The following is a 23337-nucleotide window of genomic DNA, read 5'->3' on the forward strand; positions in this document are numbered from 1 at the left end:
CCATATTCTTGGATATTTTAGACTGTTGAGTATTACAGGGTAACAAAAAGTGAAGAAATCAAGAAGTTCAGTGGTCTAAAATCTTTTTCATTTGCCACAAGTCAGAAAATATTTAGGCAGGTGCCACAGAGGAGACTTCTGTTTTGGAGGTAGAAGACACTTCAGAGCCATCATCAACCTTCTTTCCAAAGAGCTGCATGATGCATGAACGGAACTACAAGGCAAGAGAACATTTATTAAAAATTTGCATGAATTAAAACATAGATCAATAAACGGTAAAGTTACAGAGGACAGTGAAAAGGAGACACATTTGCAAAAATGACTGTTCATTTGTTACCTGTCGGTTCATAAAGACATAGATAATGGGGTTATAGATAGTGGCGCTCTTAGCAAAGTAGGCAGGCATGGCTGCTGCAAGTGGGTGAAAGGCATAACCAGGGTACGCAGTTCCAAAGCAGACAAAGAAAGTGTAAGGTCCCCAGCAGAAAACATAAGCAGCAATCATGACACAAATCATTCTCGTGACTTCCTTTTCAGCCTTTTGTGTTGATTCAGATTCCTTCTGTTGTGCTGCAACCTGTTAGAGATAGATAGGCCAAAGATGACTGAGCCCTTATGAGAAAAACAAAAATTTACACTGTATTTTAAAAATGGGATTTCTTACAGCACGGATGGCCAGCAACACAGGAATGTAGCAGAGAATGATCAATCCCAAGGGGATAATGCAGCAGCTGATCATCAGTGCAACCATGTAAGACCGGACTCCAGGGTCTTCATTTCCACTGAATACATCTGGTCCACAAGAGGTCTTGAGGCCATGAGGCCAATACCTGTAGGACATGAAAACTGTAGAGATCATGCATTCTATTTTACATTAGTTTACATTAGTCTATGATTAGTTAAGATCAGCAATTAAGACACCTTACAGTGAACTTACCTGCTCCAACCAAAGACAGGAAGTATAGTCCAAAATGCAGAATAGACCCAAGTAAAGATAATGCCACCAGCTGCCCATTTACCATCAAATTTTACATTTCCAAAAGGCTTGCACACCACCATCCATCTCTCAAATGATATGAATGTCAGAGACCACAAACCAGCAATACCTGATGAATTAATTATTAAAACGTTTTAAATAAATAAATAAATAAATAAATAAAAAGCTAGACATATGCATTTCAGACATTTCAGTTTGGTACTAGTATCTTAATACTAGATAAGTGCTTTCATTTTTAATCAAGTCTGCTTACCACAGCAAGCAACAGTGAAACCCTCAAAAATGCACATTGGGTGCCCAAGGATGAAGTAGCCAAAAAATTGGTTACAGACACTAATGGTGCTGGCCAACAATGTCTCTAAAATATCGGCTACCGCAAGATTGACCAAGATCCAGTTCAAAGGGTGACGAAGCTTCTTGAATTTGGCCGTGGCTACCAGTACCAGGCCGTTAGTGAAGGTTGAGGCAATAACCACAAAAAACATCCATAATGTTGCAACATGGTACACCCATCTTGGGGCAATGTGGTAGTTGGGTCCCTCAAATGGACCTAAAAAAGAAAGAGAAAGCTTCTGGCAAGTTCAATGAAGCATATTAGAGCAGGTAAACAGAAAGTTTTGTATTGGAGGGCCTGAAGCTGGAAAACTTTGATCTGCTTTTTTTTTCTCTTTTAGATAGCCCTCTCACCTTTGGTATTATTGCTGTTGGTGTAAACGAAGCTTGATTCCTGTGTTGTTTCATCACCTCGCCGCCTGGCTGCAAAAATAGCTTCTCCCCACTGCTCTGCCATTGTGAGGATTTGAAAGTCTTTGAGTGATGTCTGGAATTGCTTGTTTAGTGATTCCTACCTCTTCCTCAATTCTTACAACTTGCTTATTCTAACTAAGTTTGTTTGTTATTCTCTCAGCAACAGTATGTCTTTCTGAAGGGCATCTGTGGATTTCTGGTTGTTCTCTATGAGCTTTTATATGGTATCTGACGATACCTAGGCGGAGTCAGACTAACATACAAACAGGGTCAGGATTGGTACCTGTGCCTGGATGAAGTCAGTGAGGGCATGTGTAATGGGAATGGTGGGGTGGGGGTGGGGGAGGGTGACTCCAATTAATATATTAACTTACAAAGGTCTAAGCTACTTTTCCTTCCAGAAAGGAGGATTGCTAAAGTATAGGTGAAGTCTAAAAATCATGTCATCGAGCTTTAGCAAAGACTCTTTACACTGATTGAAGAGTGTTCTCTAAGATGACCTTATGTGTAGCAGTGCAATTACTAAGTAACTCTGCACTTTGTCCAAGTGAAGCAGAGGATTTGTTAGACTTTTAAGGCTTGTTAATCTCATATTTTTATTTTTATGGTTGGTCTAAATGTTTGATATAAATAATATGAAGACAAATCAGCAATTTTGAATGTGTTATTTGTATACATGCTGGTTTTCAGTGAACGTTTTGGTAAAAAGATGTTGTTTAAGTTGCGCCTCATATAATAGTTCATTAATCTGATTAGCAACTAAGAAAGTAGGTTTTAAGGTAATTTACCCGTTGACCCTATGGGCACTGATGGATTCAGTTAGTGACATATGCTTGAATTATTAATATATCTTGTAAGGCACAATACCAGCCTGGAGTGAAATTAATTTTCAAGTGATAATCTGTGCTGGTAGTGTAATTTATTTACTACCATTATAACAAGACTATTATAAGTGTTTCATTACACTGAACATAATTTCAAATTCCCATGTCCATATAATTCTAATTTATCAAATTCATGTTTGTTTCACCAATTGTTTGTTTCATATAAACCAGATGTGTAGGTTAAGTTTTAGCTTAGCTCAAATTGGCTTATTGGGAGAACTAGGGTGCCTTGTTATCCTGCACATTTGATCTTAATTAGTATTGACAAGGATGGAGTAAAACCTTCCTAATCCCTTATAGCTAATGGTTCTGGTTAGATATCCTTGTATCAACTTTTTGGGTGGAAGGAATACCCATAGAAATGTTAAACACATGTTCTACTATTTTTAAATGAGCAAAAACAAAATATCTTTAAAGGTAAAAATAGATTTTAGTTTATTTTTAGTTCTATTTTAATTTTTTTGCTTGCTCTTCAATACTTTAAATAAATAAAGGCAAACTCCCAAGATTTATTTACACAACCAAGGTAGTTGGTTTTTAGAGAATCAGCTAATTTAATCTATGTTGAATGACGTCTAAAATGTGATGTATTCACATTTAGTCTGTGTACACTCACCATCCACTTTAATAGGAACACGTATACACCTGCACATTTATTCAGTTATCCAATCAGCCAATAACGTGACAGCCTTGAATTGACAGCGCTGCATCTGCAACTACTCACAGGCTGGCCTAAAAACAAGAAAAATGTGGCACCTGAGCTGGCTTCATACTTTCATGTTAGAGATGAACTGGCAGTGCGAGACAACCTGGTCTATAGGGGTTCATACCGCATGGTGGTGCCCATATCTATGCTTGGGGCCCTAATTAATCTAGCTCATCAGGGTCACCAGGGCATCGTCAGGACCAAGCAGTGCCTTCGTGATTTGTATTGGTGGCCTGGCATGGACCACTCAGTTCAGTCCTCAATCTCCTCTTGCCACCTTTTTCAAAGCCACAATAAAAGTGCCAAAACACACCTTCCACCCCGTTGCCGGTACCAATCCCGTCTGCACCATGGGAGAAGGTTGGACTAGACATTGTTGGACCATTCGAGTTAGGGACCTGGGACTGCAGGTATGCACTCACTTTAGTCGACTATTACAGCAAGTGGCCAGAAATAGCATTCACCAGTAGTGTCACTACTGATACCATCACTGACTTTCTTGCTACAGTATTCAGCCATTTTGGAAACCCGTTAGAAATTGTAACTGAAAATTGTGTCCAATTTACTTCCCTTGCCTTTGTTGATTTTCTTAAAAGTAGGAATATCAAACATGCTCGAACCTACCTGTAATTTCCCCAATTTAACGGGGCTGTGGAGCACATGAACCGTGTTCTGAAGGATTGTGTTCAAATGGCAAGCTTGGAGGGTAAGCCTTGGAAAGCCTCTGTGAGAGATTTCTTCCTGCATTATTGTGCCACACACCATGCCACCAAAGGTGTTGCACCTAGTGAACTTTTACTTGGCTGCAAAATGAGAACAATCTTTCATATTCTACCCACTGGGCCCTCAGGTTGTGATGATGCTACAGTGCAAGCTTGAGTCTGGGCCCACCAGTCCCAAGTGAAATCTTCCCACTCATGAAAAAGGGCAGGTCAAAATTTTGTTCACCCTTTACTGTGCTGGAAAAAATGACACTTACATCTTGGATGATGGGAACGTGTGGAGCGTCACACACCTTTCACACCCTCCTGGCCAAAGCCATTCAGATAGTGGCCTTGGAGAGGTGCCATAATCAGATTCCGCACCGGAATCTGCCTCCAAGGCGGTCTAGAACCAGATGCCCTCCTGTCTGGCACAAAGACTATGTTACATGAACATTACACATGCACTAATCACCACATTGAGTTATTGGGATTTTAAATGTTAAACTTTTGAAGTTTAAACATTAAGGCATTTACTGTTCTGTCACATCTGTGATCGCTGGTGCTTGTGTTTAAAATGTGTTTATTGAGGTCCATAACAATTATTGCTGGATGGGAAAAACATTTCCTTGTGTTATGGGTTAAGAAACTATAATGTGATTGCCTATGTTGTTAATGTTGGTGGATTAGATATGTTAAAGACAATTGTTCTGTGGATTTACAATGTTGTTCAGGAAATGACTTATTTGTCAAAAATATATTAGCATAGGAGGTTACATCATTTAAAGAAAAAGGGAAAATGTTACATATTAACTTCACTTGCTTTGTTACTAGGGGTCAGTAGGGAAGTTGAGGTGTATGTGTGTAATGGAGAAGAGAAGAATAAAGTGGAAGAGTGAAGAGAACACATTTTGTTATTACTGCAGTTCTTTCTATGGTTACTTGTACGAGTCTAAGACACAACACCATGTTTCATAGATGAGCTTGTATATTTTGTATCATGAGCAGATCCTTTCTTTCTCCACACTTTCCATCACTTTGGTAGAGGTTAATCTTGGTTCAATCTTGCTTCTCTATCAGCGCACATGCTCACAGGACCAATCAGACCACCTCAGGTCAGTTAACAAAGTCTTCACGGAGCCAAAAATCTTAATAGAAACAGTTAATTTAACAGATGCGATACTATGTCGTTCAATACATCTAAATATAAATACCAGGAAATAAACTCTGAAATTCAAAACTCTCTTATCATATTCATCTATTGATTTCAAACACAAATGTCTCCAGTCTACAGGAAAAACAAATGAATTGGCCTTGACGTTCCAATAGTTTTGAAGGGGACAGTAAATATTTATTCTTTTTTTGTTTCATTTATGTTGTTGTGCTACTGTAATACAGTAGGTGAATCTATCTATCTATCTATCTATCTATCTATCTATCTATCTATCTATCAATGAACTTGATAGCCAGGAGCTCAAGGTTACTGACTCTTTTTATTTCTTTCTGCTAGGGTAAGTTCTCTGGAAAAGAAAATGACAGGATGTAGTTTGGCCAGAGCTCCAGGTGTTAAATGCAGGGGGTAGTGATACTTGATGGTGAGCTCATTAAGACTTGAGTTGTAAGTACACAGGCAGAGATTTCCATCTTTCTTTTCCTTGAAGAAGAACGCTGCTGAGATGGGCAAACTGGCAAGTCTGATGAAATTGATGCCATTATGTTCAGACAGAATACAAGTATGAGTACATGTTTCTTGGTACTCACCAATACTGGTATTGGATGCATCTCAACTGTGCCTCTATATGAACTACTGGCAGAAGAAAGTGCAACAGTGCATGATTTTAAGCTGTTTTGGCAGCTTCAGAATTTCATTCATCAGTTACAAGCAGGTGAATTTAAATTTCCTGTTATTGTTTTGTTTAATGTTTAATTAAATGTTTATTAATTAATGTAATAAGCATAGTTCAAGAGCTAGACATGCGTGAAAAAATAAAATAAAACAAAATAAAAACTAATGAGGTCAATTCACAATATGTCTAGTGTAAACTGACCTTTACAATTAGACTATCACTGAAAATTTTATTTAGCTCTGTTTAAATTTCCCTGTTTTAATCAGTGGCCATGAAATGTGTGTGTGTGTGTTCATGCACTTACACTACACTGTAAAAAATAATGAAGGTGGCCAAATGTAAAATAATTTAGTAACTGGTTGCACAGATTTTTTGAGTTTACCAAAAAAGAAATTGATCAGTTGTTCCATGGACTTAAAAATAAACATTGACAAGCAGTTGGACAAACTGGTAGACATCTTTTAAAAATAGGTTAGTTTGACATTTTCCCCAACTTGTTGGCTCAACTTTATCTGGATTAAATGGTCTAGGTGGACCAACTTATTATTTCATACTGGGTTTCCTAACTGAAAATATGTTGTTCATCTAGATATTAAGTAATTGCAAGTTAGGTTTTTAAAATATATTACTTATATGGCAAAGGAGACACCCAACATTTATACAAAACAGTATTAATTTCTTGCCAATTATCAATTTGATCTCTTTCAGAACAGATCTGCTGTTAAACCTTGTTTAATCAAGAAATAACAGTAAAATATATGAATCGATAAAAATCGTGGTGTCAATGCTAATTTCTTTCCTCAATTTCTTTCACTTTTGTATCACAAAATCAGGTTCAACTTTAAGAGCTCATATTCTGTACATGGGTGAGAATACACCCACCATCCACTTTATTAGGAGCACCCGTTCACCTGCACATTGATGCATTTATCTAATCAGCCAATCATGTCGCAGCAGCGCAATGCATAAAATCATGCAGATATAGGTCAAGAGCACCACAGTTGTAAAGAGTGATTATATGAGTTACAATATCTTTCCTGGTAACAAGACGTTTCCACCCACAGAACTCTCTCTCACTCAATGTTTTGTTTTTCATACCATTCTGTGTGAACTGTACAGACTGTTGTGTGCGAAAGTCCCAGGAGATCAGCAGTTTCTGAAATACTGAAACCAGCCCAACTGGTACCAATATCCATGCCATGATCAATGTCACAGAGATCACACTTTTCCTTCATTCTGATGTTTGAAAACAGTGTTTTAGGCAGCACCTTAAATATAGCTCCAAAAGGACAGAGTTCAGTGCTTGTGCTTTTAAAGATAATTAACAATCATCAAATTAGCAATCATCCAGCCAAAAGAACGATAAACTGTCCGGAATTAAAATAAATAATTCAATGTTTTGCTTGCATATTATCTGAACCTCTGAGTTTCATTCTCAGAAACTGCACCCTAGCAGAGCAGTCCTAATCAAGACCCATAAAGATCTTTTATATTGCCTCAAAGGTATACCTCCAAAAGCAGTTGGCAAATCCATAAGGCACTCACAGACAATGGTATCCCCCAGCACCACAGCAAAGTCCACCACTGATCCTGGATTTTCAGACTTCTCCTAGATTTCTAGTTTGAGAGAGAACAGTGCAATTACCCTATCAACCATAGTTTATTGGAAATTCAGTAATCTTTTTAATCAAAAGCATTGACAGAACAATTATTTATTTATTGATTAATGGTTAATGTTGATCAACAACATCTCTAGGAGTAACAATTGCATTCAGATGCCTACCCACCATTTAAGGTGGAAAGAAAAATGCAAATAATAAGCCGGCAAAGAAGAAGCTAACATTATTTCTCAGTAAAGAAATCAATGGCAACCGTCCATGCTAAAATTATACCACAGTCATTTCTCATAGCAGTATCAGGCATTTATACAAATATACTCAAACTAGAGCACCAAAATAGTTGAACTATACTAAAATTCAGCAATTTCAGGCAAGAAAATTATGATGGTTTATCTAATTTGCTAAAACAAATTAGCAAATTGTCCAGTATTGCTGTAGGAAGAGGTAAAAAATATATCGAATGGTGTGTGTGGTAGGTTTGAGGATCATAAAGGTATGTTTTGGCAAAATTCAGACAAACCTTAATGTTCTTCTGGTTAGCAGTGGTTTTCACCTTGCCACTCTTCCATGGATGGCATTTTTGCCCGGTGTCTTTCTGATAGTGGAGTCATGAACAGTGACCTTTATTGATGCAAGAGAGGCCTGTAGGTCCTTTGATGTTGTCCTTGGGTCTTTTGGGACTTCCTGGATGAGTAGTTGCTGTGCTTTTGGAGGAATTTTGGAAGGTTGACATTTTTCGGGAAGGTTCACTACTGTGCTGAGTTTTTCCATTTGGAGATAACGTCTCTCACTGTGGTTCTTTGGAGTCCCAGAGTCTTTGAAATAGCTTTGTAACCCTTCCCAGACTGATGTATTTCAATCACCTTCTTCCTCATCATTTCTGGAATTTCTTTAAATTTTGACAGTGTTACAGGGTAAGAACTTTTAACCAACTTCATGCTGTTGAAAAAGTATTGATTTGATTGAACAGCGTTTTCAGTAATCAGGCCTGGTTGTGTCTAGTCCAGCTGAACCCTTTTATGAATGTAGTTTCATAGATTTAGGGAATTAATAACTAAGGGGACAAATACATTTTCATATAGGCACAGTTAGTATTGGATAACTTTTGCTCCAATAAATAACATTATCATTTAAAAACTGCATGTTGTGTTTACTCAGGTTGCCTTTGTTTTATTTTAGATTTTGCCTTAATTTCTGAAAGAATTTAGTATGAGATTTACACACAAAAAAAGAAGAAATCAGGAAATACTTATTCACAGCACTATAGAAGCTGGGTCTTCTTCTTTCTGTTTACGGACGTGACGTAACCAGGCAAAGATTAATGTCGTCATGAATGACGTCAACTGACATTTTCCATGAAATCCGATCCAACAATTCAAATTATAAATCATTATTTTAAGCTTACTGTTGCGAATCGGGGTATGGAAGGGAGACATTTGTGAACACTGATTATTTTATTATTATTATTATTTATATTTATATTATTTATTATTTTATGTACTTGATCAATAATTGCTTTTTGTTCATTTTAACCAAAAAGTTTGATACTGCAGCTTTAAATAGGCATCCAGTGGAAGAACATAAATAGCTTCATGTTAGACACAGAATGCACGTGGAAAGTACTATTTTATGACCTATTTTATGACCTAGTGCACTAATGTTACACTGAGAGTAGGGAGCCATTTGAGATTCAGCAATAATGATCATGATTCTGAGACTGTCTAGACTCCACTTCATTTTTAATCAACACAGAGTCGACAGAGTTGATCTCTACTCCTAGTCAAAGCTGAAGGATTGCGTCTAGAAATCAATTTCCCATCAATCCTTTAACATTAGCCAAATTAAACTTACATTATCACCAGGGTTGGGAGTGTTACTTAAAAAAAATATTTCATTGCAGTTACAAATTACTTCATAAAAAAATTTAATCAGTAACGTAATCCAAGTATTACAATATGAAAGTCATGTAATCTGATTACTTTTGGTATACTTCAAAGTCACATATGTAAATAAACTTAGGAGAAAAGCAATATGATCTAAAATACTTTTATTTAAACAATTCACAGACATGATGCAGTATCAGACCATAAGCACATCATAATGAAACTAAAGCCGAAAATATAGAACTCCAGGTCGAACGCTTTTTTAAGGTCCGAAAAAGACTGAAAATGAGGACAGATGGTCACCCTAACAAGAGCATTTCAGAAAACAATTTTTGTTAATTTCTTCCAAATTAAGTTTATTTGCACATATACCAGGAGGTTGCTCATGTGAGCCACGACTGGCAAGAGAGAACCAGAACTATAATCAAGCAGCTGTCTATATTGTGTTATGTCAAAAGTTTCATTTCTTTGTTTTAAATAAACAAAATAAACATAAATCCTAGTAGTATTCCCATTTTTTACAAAATGTACCTGTAATATGATTACTTTGTTTTTTTGGCGTAACTGTAACGGATTACAGTTAACAGTTTTTATACAGTCCCCTCCAAAACTATTGGAATGGCAAGGCCAATTAATTTTTTTTTGCTGTAGTCTTAAGACGTTTGAGTTTGAGATCAAAAGATGAATATGAGAAGAGTGTTTAGAGCTTCAGCTTTTATTTCCTGGTATTTATATGTAGATGTGTTAAAAGAAATAGAACAAAGCACATTTTGTATCAGACCACCCACTTTCAATTTCACCCAAGTAAGTCATAGGACCTTACTCCAACTGAGCATATATATCACCTCCTGAAAAGAATCGTATCTGAATCCTTATTTCCCATTTTGTCTGTGTATATTTATTATAAACATATATTTCCTTATGTTTGTCCATGTTTATGTTCAAAATTTCAAGTCAAGTGGCTTTATTGTCATCCATCCATCTTCTATACTGCTTATCCTTTTCAGGGTCACAGGGAACCTGGAGCCTATCCCAGGGGGCATCGGGCACAAGGCGGGGTACACCCAATCCATCAAAGGGCACAATCACACACCCATTCGTACACTACGGACACTTTGGACCATGCATGCCTTTGTTCTGGGGGAGGAAACCGGAGGAAACCACCGCAGCACAGGGGAAACATGCAAACTCCGCACACCATGGTGGGAATCGAACCATGACCCTGGAGGTGTGAGGCGAATGTGCTAACCACTAAGCCACCGTGCACCCGGCTTTATTGTCATTTCAACCATATACAGCTGGTACAGTACACAGTGAAACGAAACAACTTTCCTCCAGGACCACGGTGCTACATAAAACAACACAGGACAACAAGAGACTACACAGAACTGTATAAGACCTGCATATTTCTACATAAAACAGAAGACAGTACAGTAACTACTAAAACAGGACAATAGGCACATTAAGTGACAGTATGGAAGTGTCAGATATAACATGTAGTGCATAGAATAACAATTTAATAAAAATGCTGTGAATGTAAACATAACATACTATGACATAGTATTCAGAAGAAAATTTTATACCATATATAGCACAGAGTGGTTGCCTTGTGCTATACAGCAACCACTAACAAGTCAAGTCATCTCTTTTCTTTTATCCATGTTCAGAGACATGTGTTGACTCTGCACCAGTCCATTAGCCGCTGCACCTTTTCTCTGTATGCTGAATTATTGTTCTTGCTGATAAGACCAACCATGGTTGTGTCATCGGCAAACTTGATGATGTGATTCGAGCTGTGATTCGCTGCACAGTTGTGAAATTTATAATCAGTCTTTTGACTCTTATACAGAGCAACAAAAAATGAGCTGTGTAATCTGGCTTGCGTGTTTCTCTGCAACTCTGTGCCCTGTCTCTAAGTTTTCCTAGTTCCTTGTTGAATTAATTCCTCTTTTCCATAGTAATAACAACAACAACAACAACAACAATAATAATAATAATAATAATAATAATAATAATAATAATAATAATAATTTGCCTCACACCTCCAGGGTTCACACATCCGGGGTGTCCCCCGCCAAGTCCCCTGTGATAGGCTACAGGCTCCCCGTGACCCTGTGTAGGATAAGCGGTACAGAAAATGGATGCCTGGATGTTTGAAAAATAATAATTATTATTGTTATTGTTATAATAATAATAATAGTAATAATAATAACAATAATTAGTATGATTATTGTGATTATTACGAGTATTATGATTATTATTGTTGTTGTCGTTGTCGTTCTTCTTCTTCTTCTTCTTATTATTATTATTATTATCCTATTTCCTAGTTCTTGGTTGAAGTTTTTCTGGTTTTGTGTATAGTAAGCATGTTGTTTTAATTTCAGTTTGTCAGTGTGAATCTTAACTCTTTTAGCCCTTGGATCATCCAAGATGCAGTATTGTTTTTTTCCTCACCCAACTTGATTATCTAATGGCATGTGCTTAAAAATAAAATAAATATATTTAGTAATACACAGAATTGATCAAAACTAAGGGTTTGCCTTTTGCTGTTTTGTTGGAAATTTAGGCAATGTTATTATCAACACAAAAATTTATTTTATATATAACGTATTAATATAATATATTCTCATCACACTTCTTGTATCTGGTGGAATTATTTTAAGTTTATTTTAGATTTTTAATTGGCAGTTTATTAAGAGACAAAACATGGGTCAAGGAATGGCATTTCTGTTGGGTGCAAAGCAGCTTATTGGGAGCTCGGGCTTCCTGGTTACTCTGTACACCAAGTACTAATTACTATTGACAAGGACACAGTCCAAACCTTGCTAATCCCTGCAGATTGATGGTTCAGGTTAGGGAAAGCTGGGTTTAACTGAAAAGCATGGCATGGTCTGGTGTTATCCTTTATTACATCCTGTTGTGATCTATCACAAAGTAGTTGTGGGGGTGGGAGGGTGAATTTGGGGAGTTATTACACAGGGACTCCATGGGAGCACATCACGTCATGTACAGAGAACAGTCTGTATACTTTTTAATTTAATCCTTTACATATTTTAGTTTATACTAAGATCCTTAGTTCAGTACATGTTTTATTTAGCTGAGGTAATTAGCACCTGTTTTTCTAAAGAAACAATAGTATGTTTTTGGCCGCATATTAATGAAAATCAAAAGATTGGAATTTTCACAACAATGTTCAGGTCAACATTCTAGACTATTGAAGGTGTTCTTCAGCTTTTTAAATTTTTATTATTTTTAACAGATTTTTTTTTTGCACTAGTTGTTTACAGACAGCATAAATATAAAAATCTAAAACTGAAAATGAATTATAGGAATTGACATCAAATATACCTTTCCAACATCATCTGGTACATTCTATCAGGGGTAAGTCTGGAAGTCCGCTAATTCTGAACCATTCATGATAGGTACAATTTCACTACTAGCACAATTTAAATTTACACCTGAATGTCAGCAGAAAGAACAGACTTATGACAGAGACTGAATGAAACGCCATTCAACATTCATTTGACATTCCTCTTGAGGTTTTTTAATTTTTTTATTTCACTGGGTTTCAAATCTCTGCTTAAGTAATCTGTGCTTAATTAATAAGGGCTTCAACAATGTAATACAATGTAAATATATTATATTAATTCTTCCTCCGTCTAATTATACATTTATGCATCTAAATATATATTTGATTTTTCCTTAAAAAAATATTTAATTAAATAAACTTGTGAAACCAAACTGTTAGTTTGTCCCTTCCTTACTACCTTAGCTTTTTGACAAAGACGGAGAATCATGAATATAATGAATGGTGAATAAAAACAATTTAGAAATAAGATTTTACCTTAATCGTGTTTAAATTGGGTTCAATAAATTATGTTTAAATAAATTGTTTGTTCTGCCATTTGTAGGATATTGAAACATTTGAAATACATTCAGTACTGTGCAAAATGCTGTAAAGAAAAGATGCCTTCAAAAACAATGAAATTATAACTGTCAACAATCAACAACAAAATCTACTATAAGGAGCAGTAAACAGTAATGCAATAAACAAAGTCAGTATTTGGTGTGTCAACCCTCTGTCTTTAAAAATGCACCAATAGTCTCAGGTATACCTTGTGCCGTTTTATAAGGAAATTGACTCGTAAATTTTATTAAGCATCTTGGAGAATTTGCCACAGTTCACCTGGAGCCTTTGACTGTCACACTTGCTTCTGTTTTGCAGGTAATTCTGCACGCCGGGGGCGCGCCGAGAGATCGGAAGGGGGTGCAAATTGTTTTCAAGAAAAAAAAAAACACAGACAGGGCATCGTTTGGGTTCTCGGTGTATTTTATTGCTTTTCAAATAGAATGTGTATAAATGGAAAAACTCCGCGTTCCCTCTCCCTCTGCATTATCTTTTTGCTGGGGAGAGGCGGAGCTTAAACTGCCTTTTATCTAGCCGTCAGTGCAGACCAGTGTTGCCAACTTAGCGACTTTTCAGACCCCTTTAACGACTTTTTTGTTGCAGAAAACAAAATAAAAGAAAAGCGCCTAGCGACAAATCTAGTGACTTTTTGGACAAACCTTAGCAACTTTCCAAATGTCACCAGTTCTGTCCTGCAAGCGCGAGGTCCTGCTTTCCCGCTGCACTCTCACCTCTCTCTGTCTGCTCTGTTCAGTGAGGGGCTGAGAGCCGGAGTCACGGATAACGAGACGCGCCCTTCCTCCCAGTTTACATCATTCACATGCGAATGTTTTTTAGAACGCAAGATGAATAGAATGCAACATGTTTTACATGTAAAATAGTCCATGCTATTACAACCTAGTTCTCTTGTTCAAATTAGTTATAGTGTTCAGAAACATTTTTGATCATTCATGTTCCATACCTGTCCGTTATATAGTTTTATAAAAGTCATAAAAAATATTTTTAGAAAATCATAAAAGTTATGAAAAGTAATTGAAAAAGTACAATAAAACGAAACCATATATATATATATATATATATATATATATATATATATATATATATATATATATATATATATATATATATACACTTCCGGTGAGTGTATAGTCTTCAAAATCTAATGAATCTTATCTTAATGAACAAAACATGTAAGAGTCATAAACTTTTGTTGGTCACAGAGTTTATTTTCTGCAATAATCCAAAATATCCAATGGAAAAATTCTATTGGCTTTTTGTCGAGGGAACCAGGGTGATGCTAACTTCTGGGTAGGGATGTCACGAGAACTGATACTTCGGTACTAAGTCGGTACCAACATTGTTAAAACGTGACGGTACTTGTTTTTCTGCAGTAGCGTAGTTACCATTGTTAATGTAGGTACCGAGGTTTGCAATTCTTCCGGAACAGATGAGGCAGCAAATACACATAAGTGTTTTAGTCGGTCCACAAGTGGTGAAGAAGAAGAAGAACGCCTACAAGCACACGGGAAAAACTACAGAAATGGCGACAAGTTTAGTTCTGCCCCGACTCATTGAGAGGAAAGATGATATGGAATATGAAAATACTTCGCATTCGAGCCGGATGACAACAAACATATAATTGATGCTGTGAAGCTGGTGTGCACAGCAAGGAAACACCTGGAATTTGGCGAAGCACCTGAAACACAGGCCCTATATTATGTTTATTTGAGACAGCTGGCATTGTGGCCGTGAAACCAGCTAACGTTATGCTCCATGTAATGTTAGCGATAGCCAATTATTTGTTAACAATGCTAACGCATTGCAATGTTATAAACTAACTCCTGGGGCGGCTGTGGATCAGGTGGTAGAGCGGGTTGTCCACTAATCGTAGGGTTGGCGGTTCAATTCCCGGCCCACATGACTCCACATGCCTTGGGCAAGACACTGAACCCCAAGTTGCTCTCGATGGCAAGTTAGCGCCTTGCATGGCAGCTCTGCTACCATTGGTGTGAGTGTGTGAATGGGTGAATGAGACACAGTGTAAAGCACTTTGGATAAAAGCGCTATATAAGTGTGCCATTTACCATTTACTCCTAATGGACCACCATGCATCGCCATTCAGCCCATGTCCTGTCTAATTATTATAGCTAAAATAATTTAGCTATTTAGTAGCTAAATGTAGCTACTGTCACTAATAATTATTCAAATGTTCATGCTTTTAATAAATCTTTCTGTCCTGCAACCATATCAGTGAATTTAAACTAATGCTGGCATTCAGAGTATAAGGCGTGTATATATGTGTGTGTGTGTGTGTGTGTGTGTGTGTGCGCGCATTTAGGAGTGCACCTTAGCACTTGTAGGCTCCACTAATTTATGAGTCATTGTCAGACAGTGTTTGATAACTAAAATATCCCCCCCCCCCCCCGTATTTTTGTCTGTATCAGCCAGAGAAGGATGTCCGCCAGGAGAGTTTTTAATTAAATTTTACCAAGGTATCGACTTTGGTATCGAGTATCGTGTACTTTTGGTGGTATCGAGGAACCAACTACAATATTTTTGGTATCGTGACATCCCTACTTCTGGGGTAGCCTACAAAAATACGTCATCCCTGCAGGATTGCCGACTTAAACATTAGTGTCCGACACTTGAGAAGGGGACATCCCTCTCTCTTAATGCAGAGGTAGAGTCCATCTCTACAGCAGGCAATTATTACATTTATGATGGTGAAGATGCCAACGTGCATGTAACACCAGTCCCATTCACAAAGCACCAGATTTTCTTACAATAAAATTACATCGTGAGAAAACAGCTTTTGTTATGTCAATATCATGAAAAAACAACAGAAAAAAAAATTAATAATGCATGGGTGTCCATATCATTATACCTGGTCTCCTACAATATTGGGGGGGGGGGGGGCATGCCACATGATAGAAGAGGCTTGGGGGGCCTTTAGTTACAAAAGGTTGAGAACCTCTGATTTAGATCATAGCACTTGGGTTAAGTACTGTTGCTGGGTATTGGGTATTGTATGGATATTGCAGGACATTTTGCCAACGCTCAATGCTACAGTCCATTGATGATATTAAGATCACTGGCAGCTTAATAGAAATGCCAAAGACAAAGTATTAAGATGTCTGTGTCAATAACGCTCAGGACATACCACAGTAGTTCCCAAACTATACACTGTAAACGATTTCTCTTGTTTTCACAGTGTTATTCTACTATATTTTCATCTTTTTTTTTTTTTTTTTTTACTGTAAAAACGTTTACAGCATGTTGCTTTTACAGTATTATTGCTGTATTTTGTACTCTGGCGTACTGTAAATTGTTTTTACAGTGACTTACTGTAATTTATTTTCTTCAAAAAAGAGTGTGAAAATAATTACAGTAATATTTTCAGTAATAATTACAGCAATATATAGTAATAATTTGAACACATGTAATATTGTGTAACGGGTATGGAAAGTATTCTATACATATAATATACAGAATTACACAAAAAATGTATACATGAAGTGACTGTCTGTATGTGTGCATCTTCCCCTTTAATTTTCTGACTGCAGCGTGTAATGTTAACTTCCTGTCTTTGCACCACCTCTTCCCTTTCCGCACTGTGTTTACATGGGAGAGGTAGGATTTTAATAAGCTCTGATAAATCCAATTTCATCTTTGCCCTAAAAATCACTTTTAAAATTAGCGTTCTTTTTCTAAATCATATTTATGACATTATTTGCCATATATGATTTATTTCATGTTTTCACTTTAATTAAGGTTATGATTAGTTTTATGCGTCATCCATGAACTTGAAATTTATTTTACAGAAATGTTAAGGGCAAAAGCACACTGTATGAGACTGTGTAATCTCTTTGTCAGGTATGTTTTTTTGTCATTTGCTAAATCTTTATTTTATTGATTTTATTCTTTTGCACCTCCTCTTTTCTCCCTTTCCACACTGTTTGCATGGGAGAAAAATGTTGAGGGCAAAAGCACACACTGTATAAGACTGTGTTATCTCTTTGTCAGAGAGTAAATGGAGAGTTGACCCAGTTGCCGTCTACCTATTTATTTGGTTAAAAGAAAACACAACGCAGACAACAACCAGTTACAATTGTACATACAAACATGTTACACAGAAGACGTTTGACATATTCCTGGTTATATTTTTGTTGATTCATACTTGAGACATTACAATAATAATAATTTAAAATGAGGTAACTCATGTTGGCGTATAGTTAATAATGATTTGTTGTGTATTTGCAGTTCCCAGACCCATCTCCTACCTTAAAATAGCCTTTTACACGAAAACGTTATAGTAACCTATTATTCGATGATGTGCTCACATTCAGTAATCACATTAGAATAAATTTATATTATTATTATTAGAGATGCACCGATGTATCGGCCGATAATCGGTATCGGCCGATAAAGGCTATTTTTCTGCTATTGCCTATCGGCCAATAGTTCAAAAACATCCGATGATCAGGGTGGATTATATTCTGTCAATCAAAAGAGGGTGAGAAAACACATCGATTTCATGCTGTGTGTCAAGATGATGTCTCTTGTGTGGAATGATGACAAAACTGCCATTTTTAATGTCTATAATCTCTGCACTAATAAAATTTTACACCAGATGCTGCAGCAGTGAAGCGGCACTGGGTCTAATCCCCCCCTGAAACCCAACCCCCTCCCCCACTCGCGCACTGTTCCCACGCTGAATTAAAGTGCCAGTACACCGTTCAAAGATTTAAATGAAGCTGAGTTGACAAAAAAGTATATATTGCACAGAAAAATATATTTGTAGAGTAGTGTATTTCATATCCAGTTAATGTTAATATGAGTTAATATAATCAAAAAAGGTTTATATTAGGCCTATATATTACCAGTTTGATGTTCACTGATGAAGTAGAAATGCTTTTGTTTGTGGTGAGTGAATGTGAGACTAACAGGAGGGTTTTTTTTTTTTTTTTAGAATTCAGTCACTTAATTCTGTTAATATGAATTAATAACATTCAATAAGTTCATAATCTTACTTTGATCTTCAGAATTTACTTCATGTGTTAATGTTAATTAAAGTAATGTGTCCTGATTAAGAGACCAATTACTGTGAAACATCTTGTTGAAATGGAGAGAATAAAGTTTTTATTTGCATTTCCTTCAGAATTCTGGAATTATTTATTATTCTTTTAAAAGAAGGTATAAAAGGCAGAACTATCGGTATCGGCCGATATCACTCTGAATAATCGGTTATCGTATCAGCTGAGAAATTTAGTATAGGTGCATCTCTAATTATTATTCACTGCAATAACCAGAAACATCTCTGACAATAACACGTATGTAAATTGCGTGCTAATACACCTGCCAACACAAGACTTTTCATCAGGCACTGCAGCCTTGGGGGCCAGGCCAGCATCGCGGTCTGTAATCTAAATCCATTGGACAAGAAAGGTAAGCGCAAAAATCACATTTACTATCTTAAACAATTTTATTATTTATTTTCTTTATGATTGGCATCATTTAATAGTCATCCATCCATCCATCCATCCATCTTCAATACCACTTATCCTTTTCAGGGTCATGGGGAACCTGGAGCCTATCCCAGGGAGCATCGGGCACAAGGCGGGGTACACCCTGGACAGGGTGCCAATCCATCACAGGCCACACAATCACACACACATACACACACACACACCCATTCATACTCTATGGACATTTTAGACATGCCAATCAACCTACCATGCATGTCTTTGGACTGGGGGAGGAAACCCCCGCAGCATGGGGAGAACATGCAAACTCCACACACACACGGGAATCGAGCCCCGAACCTGGCGGTGTGAGGCGAACGTGCTAAGCCACCGTGCACCCCATTTAATAGTCATTGTAATTTTAAATATAATTGGTTACTTCGTAACGTGTACCTCAGAAAACAATTTAGCTAGATAGCATTCGTTTATACTACGGGCTTTCCAGTTAGTATTATAGTGAACTGTTTCTAGGTTTGAATCAAATTACATTTTTTTTTCGAAATCTTTTTGTGTATTTACACTAGTTGACAACTTTCACCAAATGAATAAGGGACATTCATTCACAGGAACTGGTGTGTGCGTGCGTGCGTGCGTGCGTGTGTGTGTGTGTGTGTGTGTGTGTGTTTGTGTGCGCATGTGTCATATCACAGCAAACCAGTGACTCCATTTCCCAGGAGTTCACCTTTTCCGGAGTGCTAATCATACACACCTGTTACCAATCTCACACACACTCACTCCACAGTACATAGAGACTGTTTCAACACAGTGACTTGAATACTTGAATACTTCACCTCCTCTATGGATGCAGCAGGAGAGCGAGGAGAGCATCACGCCAGTGTACATAGGAATGTCTGGCCACCATTCATGTCAGTCCGGTTTCCCCTTGTTTTTTATTTTTAATGAATTTACAAATATTTCAACCAAACTTCTTTCACGTTGTCATTATGGGGTATTGTTTGTAGAATTTTGAGGAAAATAATTAATTTAATCCATTTTGGAATAAGGCTGTAGCATAACAAAATGTGGAAAAAGTGAAGCACTGTGAATACTTTCCGGATGCACTGTATATCTGCTATCATCGCTACAGTCTAAAAACCACCTAAGGCTAAGACGCATGCAGCTTTTTTATCAGAATTTGCTGACTTCCTGTTAATGTTGAGAATGAAGTTTGACAGAATTCTAATTGTGGGAGATTTTAACATTCATGTGGACCGGAGTGATTCTGTGGTGGTTAAGGAATTTCTGTCGCTACTTGATTGTTTTAACTTCACACAGTTTGTAACTGACCCGACTCATAACAAGGGCCACACCCTGGATCTCGTGATTGCAAACGGCTCGTTTGTATCGCAGTTTTCATCTGTTGACGTTTGGACCGTCAGGCCATTCAGCTGTCTTCTTTAACCTGGAACTGTATCATCCATGTGAGCCTACCATCCGAACAGTAACCTTCCGGAAGTGGAAGTCTATTGATCAGACAGTTTTCTCCAATTCGGTTGTTTCCACCTTAAGCGATCTTCATCCCTCATCGCTGGAGGAGAAAGTCCTGCATTTAAATTCTGCTATTGCTGCTAATCTTGACTTGTTTGCTCCCCTAAGGTCCTGTAAGGTTACATTCGCCCACTCTGTTCCCGGGTATACTGACAATCTGCGCTCTAGAAATGGAGCGTAAATGGCGCCTTACTGGCTTGAATGTCTACTATCAAGCGTGGAAGGATCTTCTGGTTGATTACAGAGCATTAATCCCAGACACTTGTTCCAAACCATGAACAGACTGCTTCAAGTTAATGTTGTTACCACTTTGCCTGTTTCTCATGTATGTTTTCTCTATGTAATTTTTTTTCTTCAGTTTTTTAATTCTAAAATTGATAATGTTAGCACAGAAATTTCTGTTACACCTGATGACACTTCACTCCTTCGTGCATCTGGGTTCAATGGCGTTTCTTTCACTCATTTCTCACTGCTTGATTCTGAGGCTCTCACAAGGGAGGTACCAGCATGAAATCAACCATTTGCTTGCTTGATCCAATTCCCACAAACCTATTTAAATCATGCTTCGATGTTTGGTGCCCTGCTATCCTCGGCATTATAAATGAATCATTGGAGACTGGGGTCGTTCCAGCAGTACTAAAGACTGCTGCTGTTGCACCTGTACCAAAGAAGGAAAATGTTGCCGTGGATGATTTTAACAATTTTCGTCCCATCTCAAATCTTCCATTATTCGCAAAAATACTAGAGCGTGTTGTTGCCTCTCAATTGTGTAATCATCTTACAATTAATAACCTCTTTGAACCCCTTCAGTCAGGTTTTCATAAATCTCACAGCACTGAAACGGCATTGGTCAGAGTTACCAATGACTTGTTGATGGCCTCTGATTCTGGAGCTACATCCATTCTCATTCTTCTTGATAGAGAAGAGCTGCTTAGAGCTGCTTTCAATACTGTGGATCATGGTCTTTTACTTACCTGCCTTGAACGTGTTTTTGGTGTTTCAGGGACAGTTTTAAACTGGTTTAAATCCTATTTTACTGACTGTTCCCAGTTTATTTCTATGGGTGGCTACAGGTCTGACACTAGCTCTGTGCTCACTGGTGTTCCTCAGGGATCGGTTTTAGGCCCTTTACTTTTCAATATTTGTCTATCTCCACTTGGGCATCTGCTGTGATTGCTTGGCCTCCATTATCACTTTTATGCAGACGATTCCCAAATCTACATTCACTCAAAATCTGGTGAAAACCTTGATGTTTTTTTTTCTGAGATAAAAACATGGATGAATAATAATTTTCTGTGCCTGGATAGCGGGAAAACTGAAGTTATGCTTATAGGTTCCTGTCATTATATTCTCAAAGCTGGTCCACTGACTGTTTGTTGATGGCTCTGCTCTAGAGAATCAAAGTAAGATGAGGAACCTTGGAGTAATTTTTGATACCAGCCTTACATTTGATTCTTTTGTTCAGAGCACTGTTAAAACATCCTTTTTTTCACCTCAGAAATATAGTAAGACTGCGCCCTATGCTAAACTTCTCTGAAGCTGAAAAGCTGATTAACTCATTTGTTGTCACTCGGTTGGATTACTGTAACGCCGTTTTAGCCGGCGTGTCTAAATCCACAATCAATAAACTGCAATATGTACAAAACTCCTGTATCCTGAATGGGACCAGGACATGCAGTCATATTACTCCTGTTCTGGAGTCCTTACACTGGTTCCCGGTCAGGTTCCGTGTTGATTTTAAAATTATGATGCTGACATACAAAGCATTACATGGCATGGCTCCTAATTACTTATCTGCTTTATTAATTCCTTACACCCCAAATCGCAGACTGCACTCCTCATAGTGTAATTTGTTAACTGTTCCACAAACCCACTTAAAATCTACGGGTGACGGGGCTTTTTCTGTCTCTGCTCCTTCACTTTGGAACTCTCTTCCTCTTGAACTTAGGGAAGCTCAGACCTTTGACATTTTTAAAGCTCAACCTAAGACATACTTTTTTAAACTTGCATTTGACTGTTGATGTCTACTTTTATTATTATTATTATTATTATTATTATTATTATTATTATTATTATTGTTGTTGTTGTTGTTATTCTTATTAACGTTTATTTAAAAAAATTCTGTGTACTGCTTATTTTGTGCACAGTGCTTTGAGAATCTGATTTTAAAGGCGCTTTATAAAATAAAGTTTATTATTATTATTATTAAGAAATAGTTTATGGGCTGTCAAAAGAAGATATGTTGAAGATGTACAACGGGGGGGTGTTTAGGTCGGATCAAACTAGGAAGACCTTTTTAAGAAGAATTTATTTTATGTTGAGCCTACTGATATTTATTTGGGCATTGATGCAAACGGTAAGGAGCATTTCTGTCAGTATATGCATGTCAAAGAAACACTTAAGGCATTTTTGAGTCACTCATCAGTTAGAAAACATATACAGTGGGGGAAATAAGTGTTGAACGCGTCAGCATTTTTTTTGCAGGAAATATATTTCCAATGAGGCTATTCACATGAAATTTTCACCTATGAAATTTTGCCTATTGTTTTCTCTGTGACGATGATACCTGCTGCCTCAAAGTGTTTCTGGAGCTCTTTCTGAGTGGTCCTTGGCTCTTGGGCTACTCTTCTGACTATTCTTCTGACTCCCTGGTCAGAAATCTTACAAGGAGCTCCTGTGTGTGGCCGGTTGATGATGGAGTGATGTTGCTTCCACTTGCGGGTAAAGGCCCCCATCATGCTTACTGGAGGATTCAGAAGTTTTAAAATACGTCTGTATCTGATTCCATCAATATGTTTTGCAACAATAAGGTTGCGAAGGTCTTGGGAGAGCTCTGTGCATCAATTATTGCAAGTTGCGCAGGCCCTGAAGCAGCAAAGCATCCCCACACCGTCACATTTCCACCACCATGCTTGACCGTAGGTATAATGTTCTTTTTGCGGAATTCTGTGTTTGGTTTACTCCAGATGTAACAGGACCCCTGTCTTCCAAACAATTACACTTTTGGCTCATCAATCTATAGAACATTTTCCCAAA

General features: G+C 37.3%; 1 protein-coding gene and 1 long non-coding RNA gene across 3 annotated transcripts; one reads left to right on the forward strand and one right to left on the reverse strand.

Annotated features, from left to right (window-relative positions):
* Positions 1-2: 2 nt before the first annotated feature.
* Positions 3-1787, reverse strand: LOC128624814 (red-sensitive opsin). Its single transcript, XM_053652571.1, has 6 exons — positions 1685-1787; positions 1251-1547; positions 938-1106; positions 665-830; positions 338-577; positions 3-214 (listed from the first exon to the last, which is right to left on the reverse strand). The coding sequence occupies exons 1-6, from the start codon at positions 1785-1787 to the stop codon at positions 113-115; spliced, it is 1077 nt and encodes a 358-aa protein (XP_053508546.1). The 3' UTR covers positions 3-112.
* Positions 1788-16205: 14418 nt separating this feature from the next.
* Positions 16206-21521, forward strand: LOC128625356 (uncharacterized). Of its 2 annotated transcripts, XR_008388915.1 has the most exons (4): positions 16908-16921; positions 17113-17164; positions 18660-18736; positions 18862-21521. It is a non-coding gene; the product is annotated as an uncharacterized LOC128625356 (long non-coding RNA). The 2 variants fall into 2 exon arrangements; XR_008388914.1 differs by having other exon boundaries at positions 16206-17164; positions 18672-18736.
* The last annotated feature ends 1816 nt before the right edge of the window (positions 21522-23337 follow it).

The sequence above is a fragment of the Ictalurus furcatus genome, chromosome 21, assembly GCF_023375685.1.
Source record: "Ictalurus furcatus strain D&B chromosome 21, Billie_1.0, whole genome shotgun sequence".
NCBI lineage: Eukaryota > Metazoa > Chordata > Actinopteri > Siluriformes > Ictaluridae > Ictalurus > Ictalurus furcatus.

Coding starts and splice junctions, on each gene's coding strand:
- LOC128624814 (XM_053652571.1), bottom strand. CDS start 1,787: ATGGCAGAGCAGTGGGGAGAAGCTATTTTTGCAGCCAGGCGGCGAGGT. Junction 578..664: donor TGTTGCTGGCCATCCGTGCT/GTAAGAAATCCC, acceptor TATCTCTAACAG/GTTGCAGCACAACAGAAGGA. Junction 215..337: donor ATGTCTTTATGAACCGACAG/GTAACAAATGAA, acceptor CTTGCCTTGTAG/TTCCGTTCATGCATCATGCA.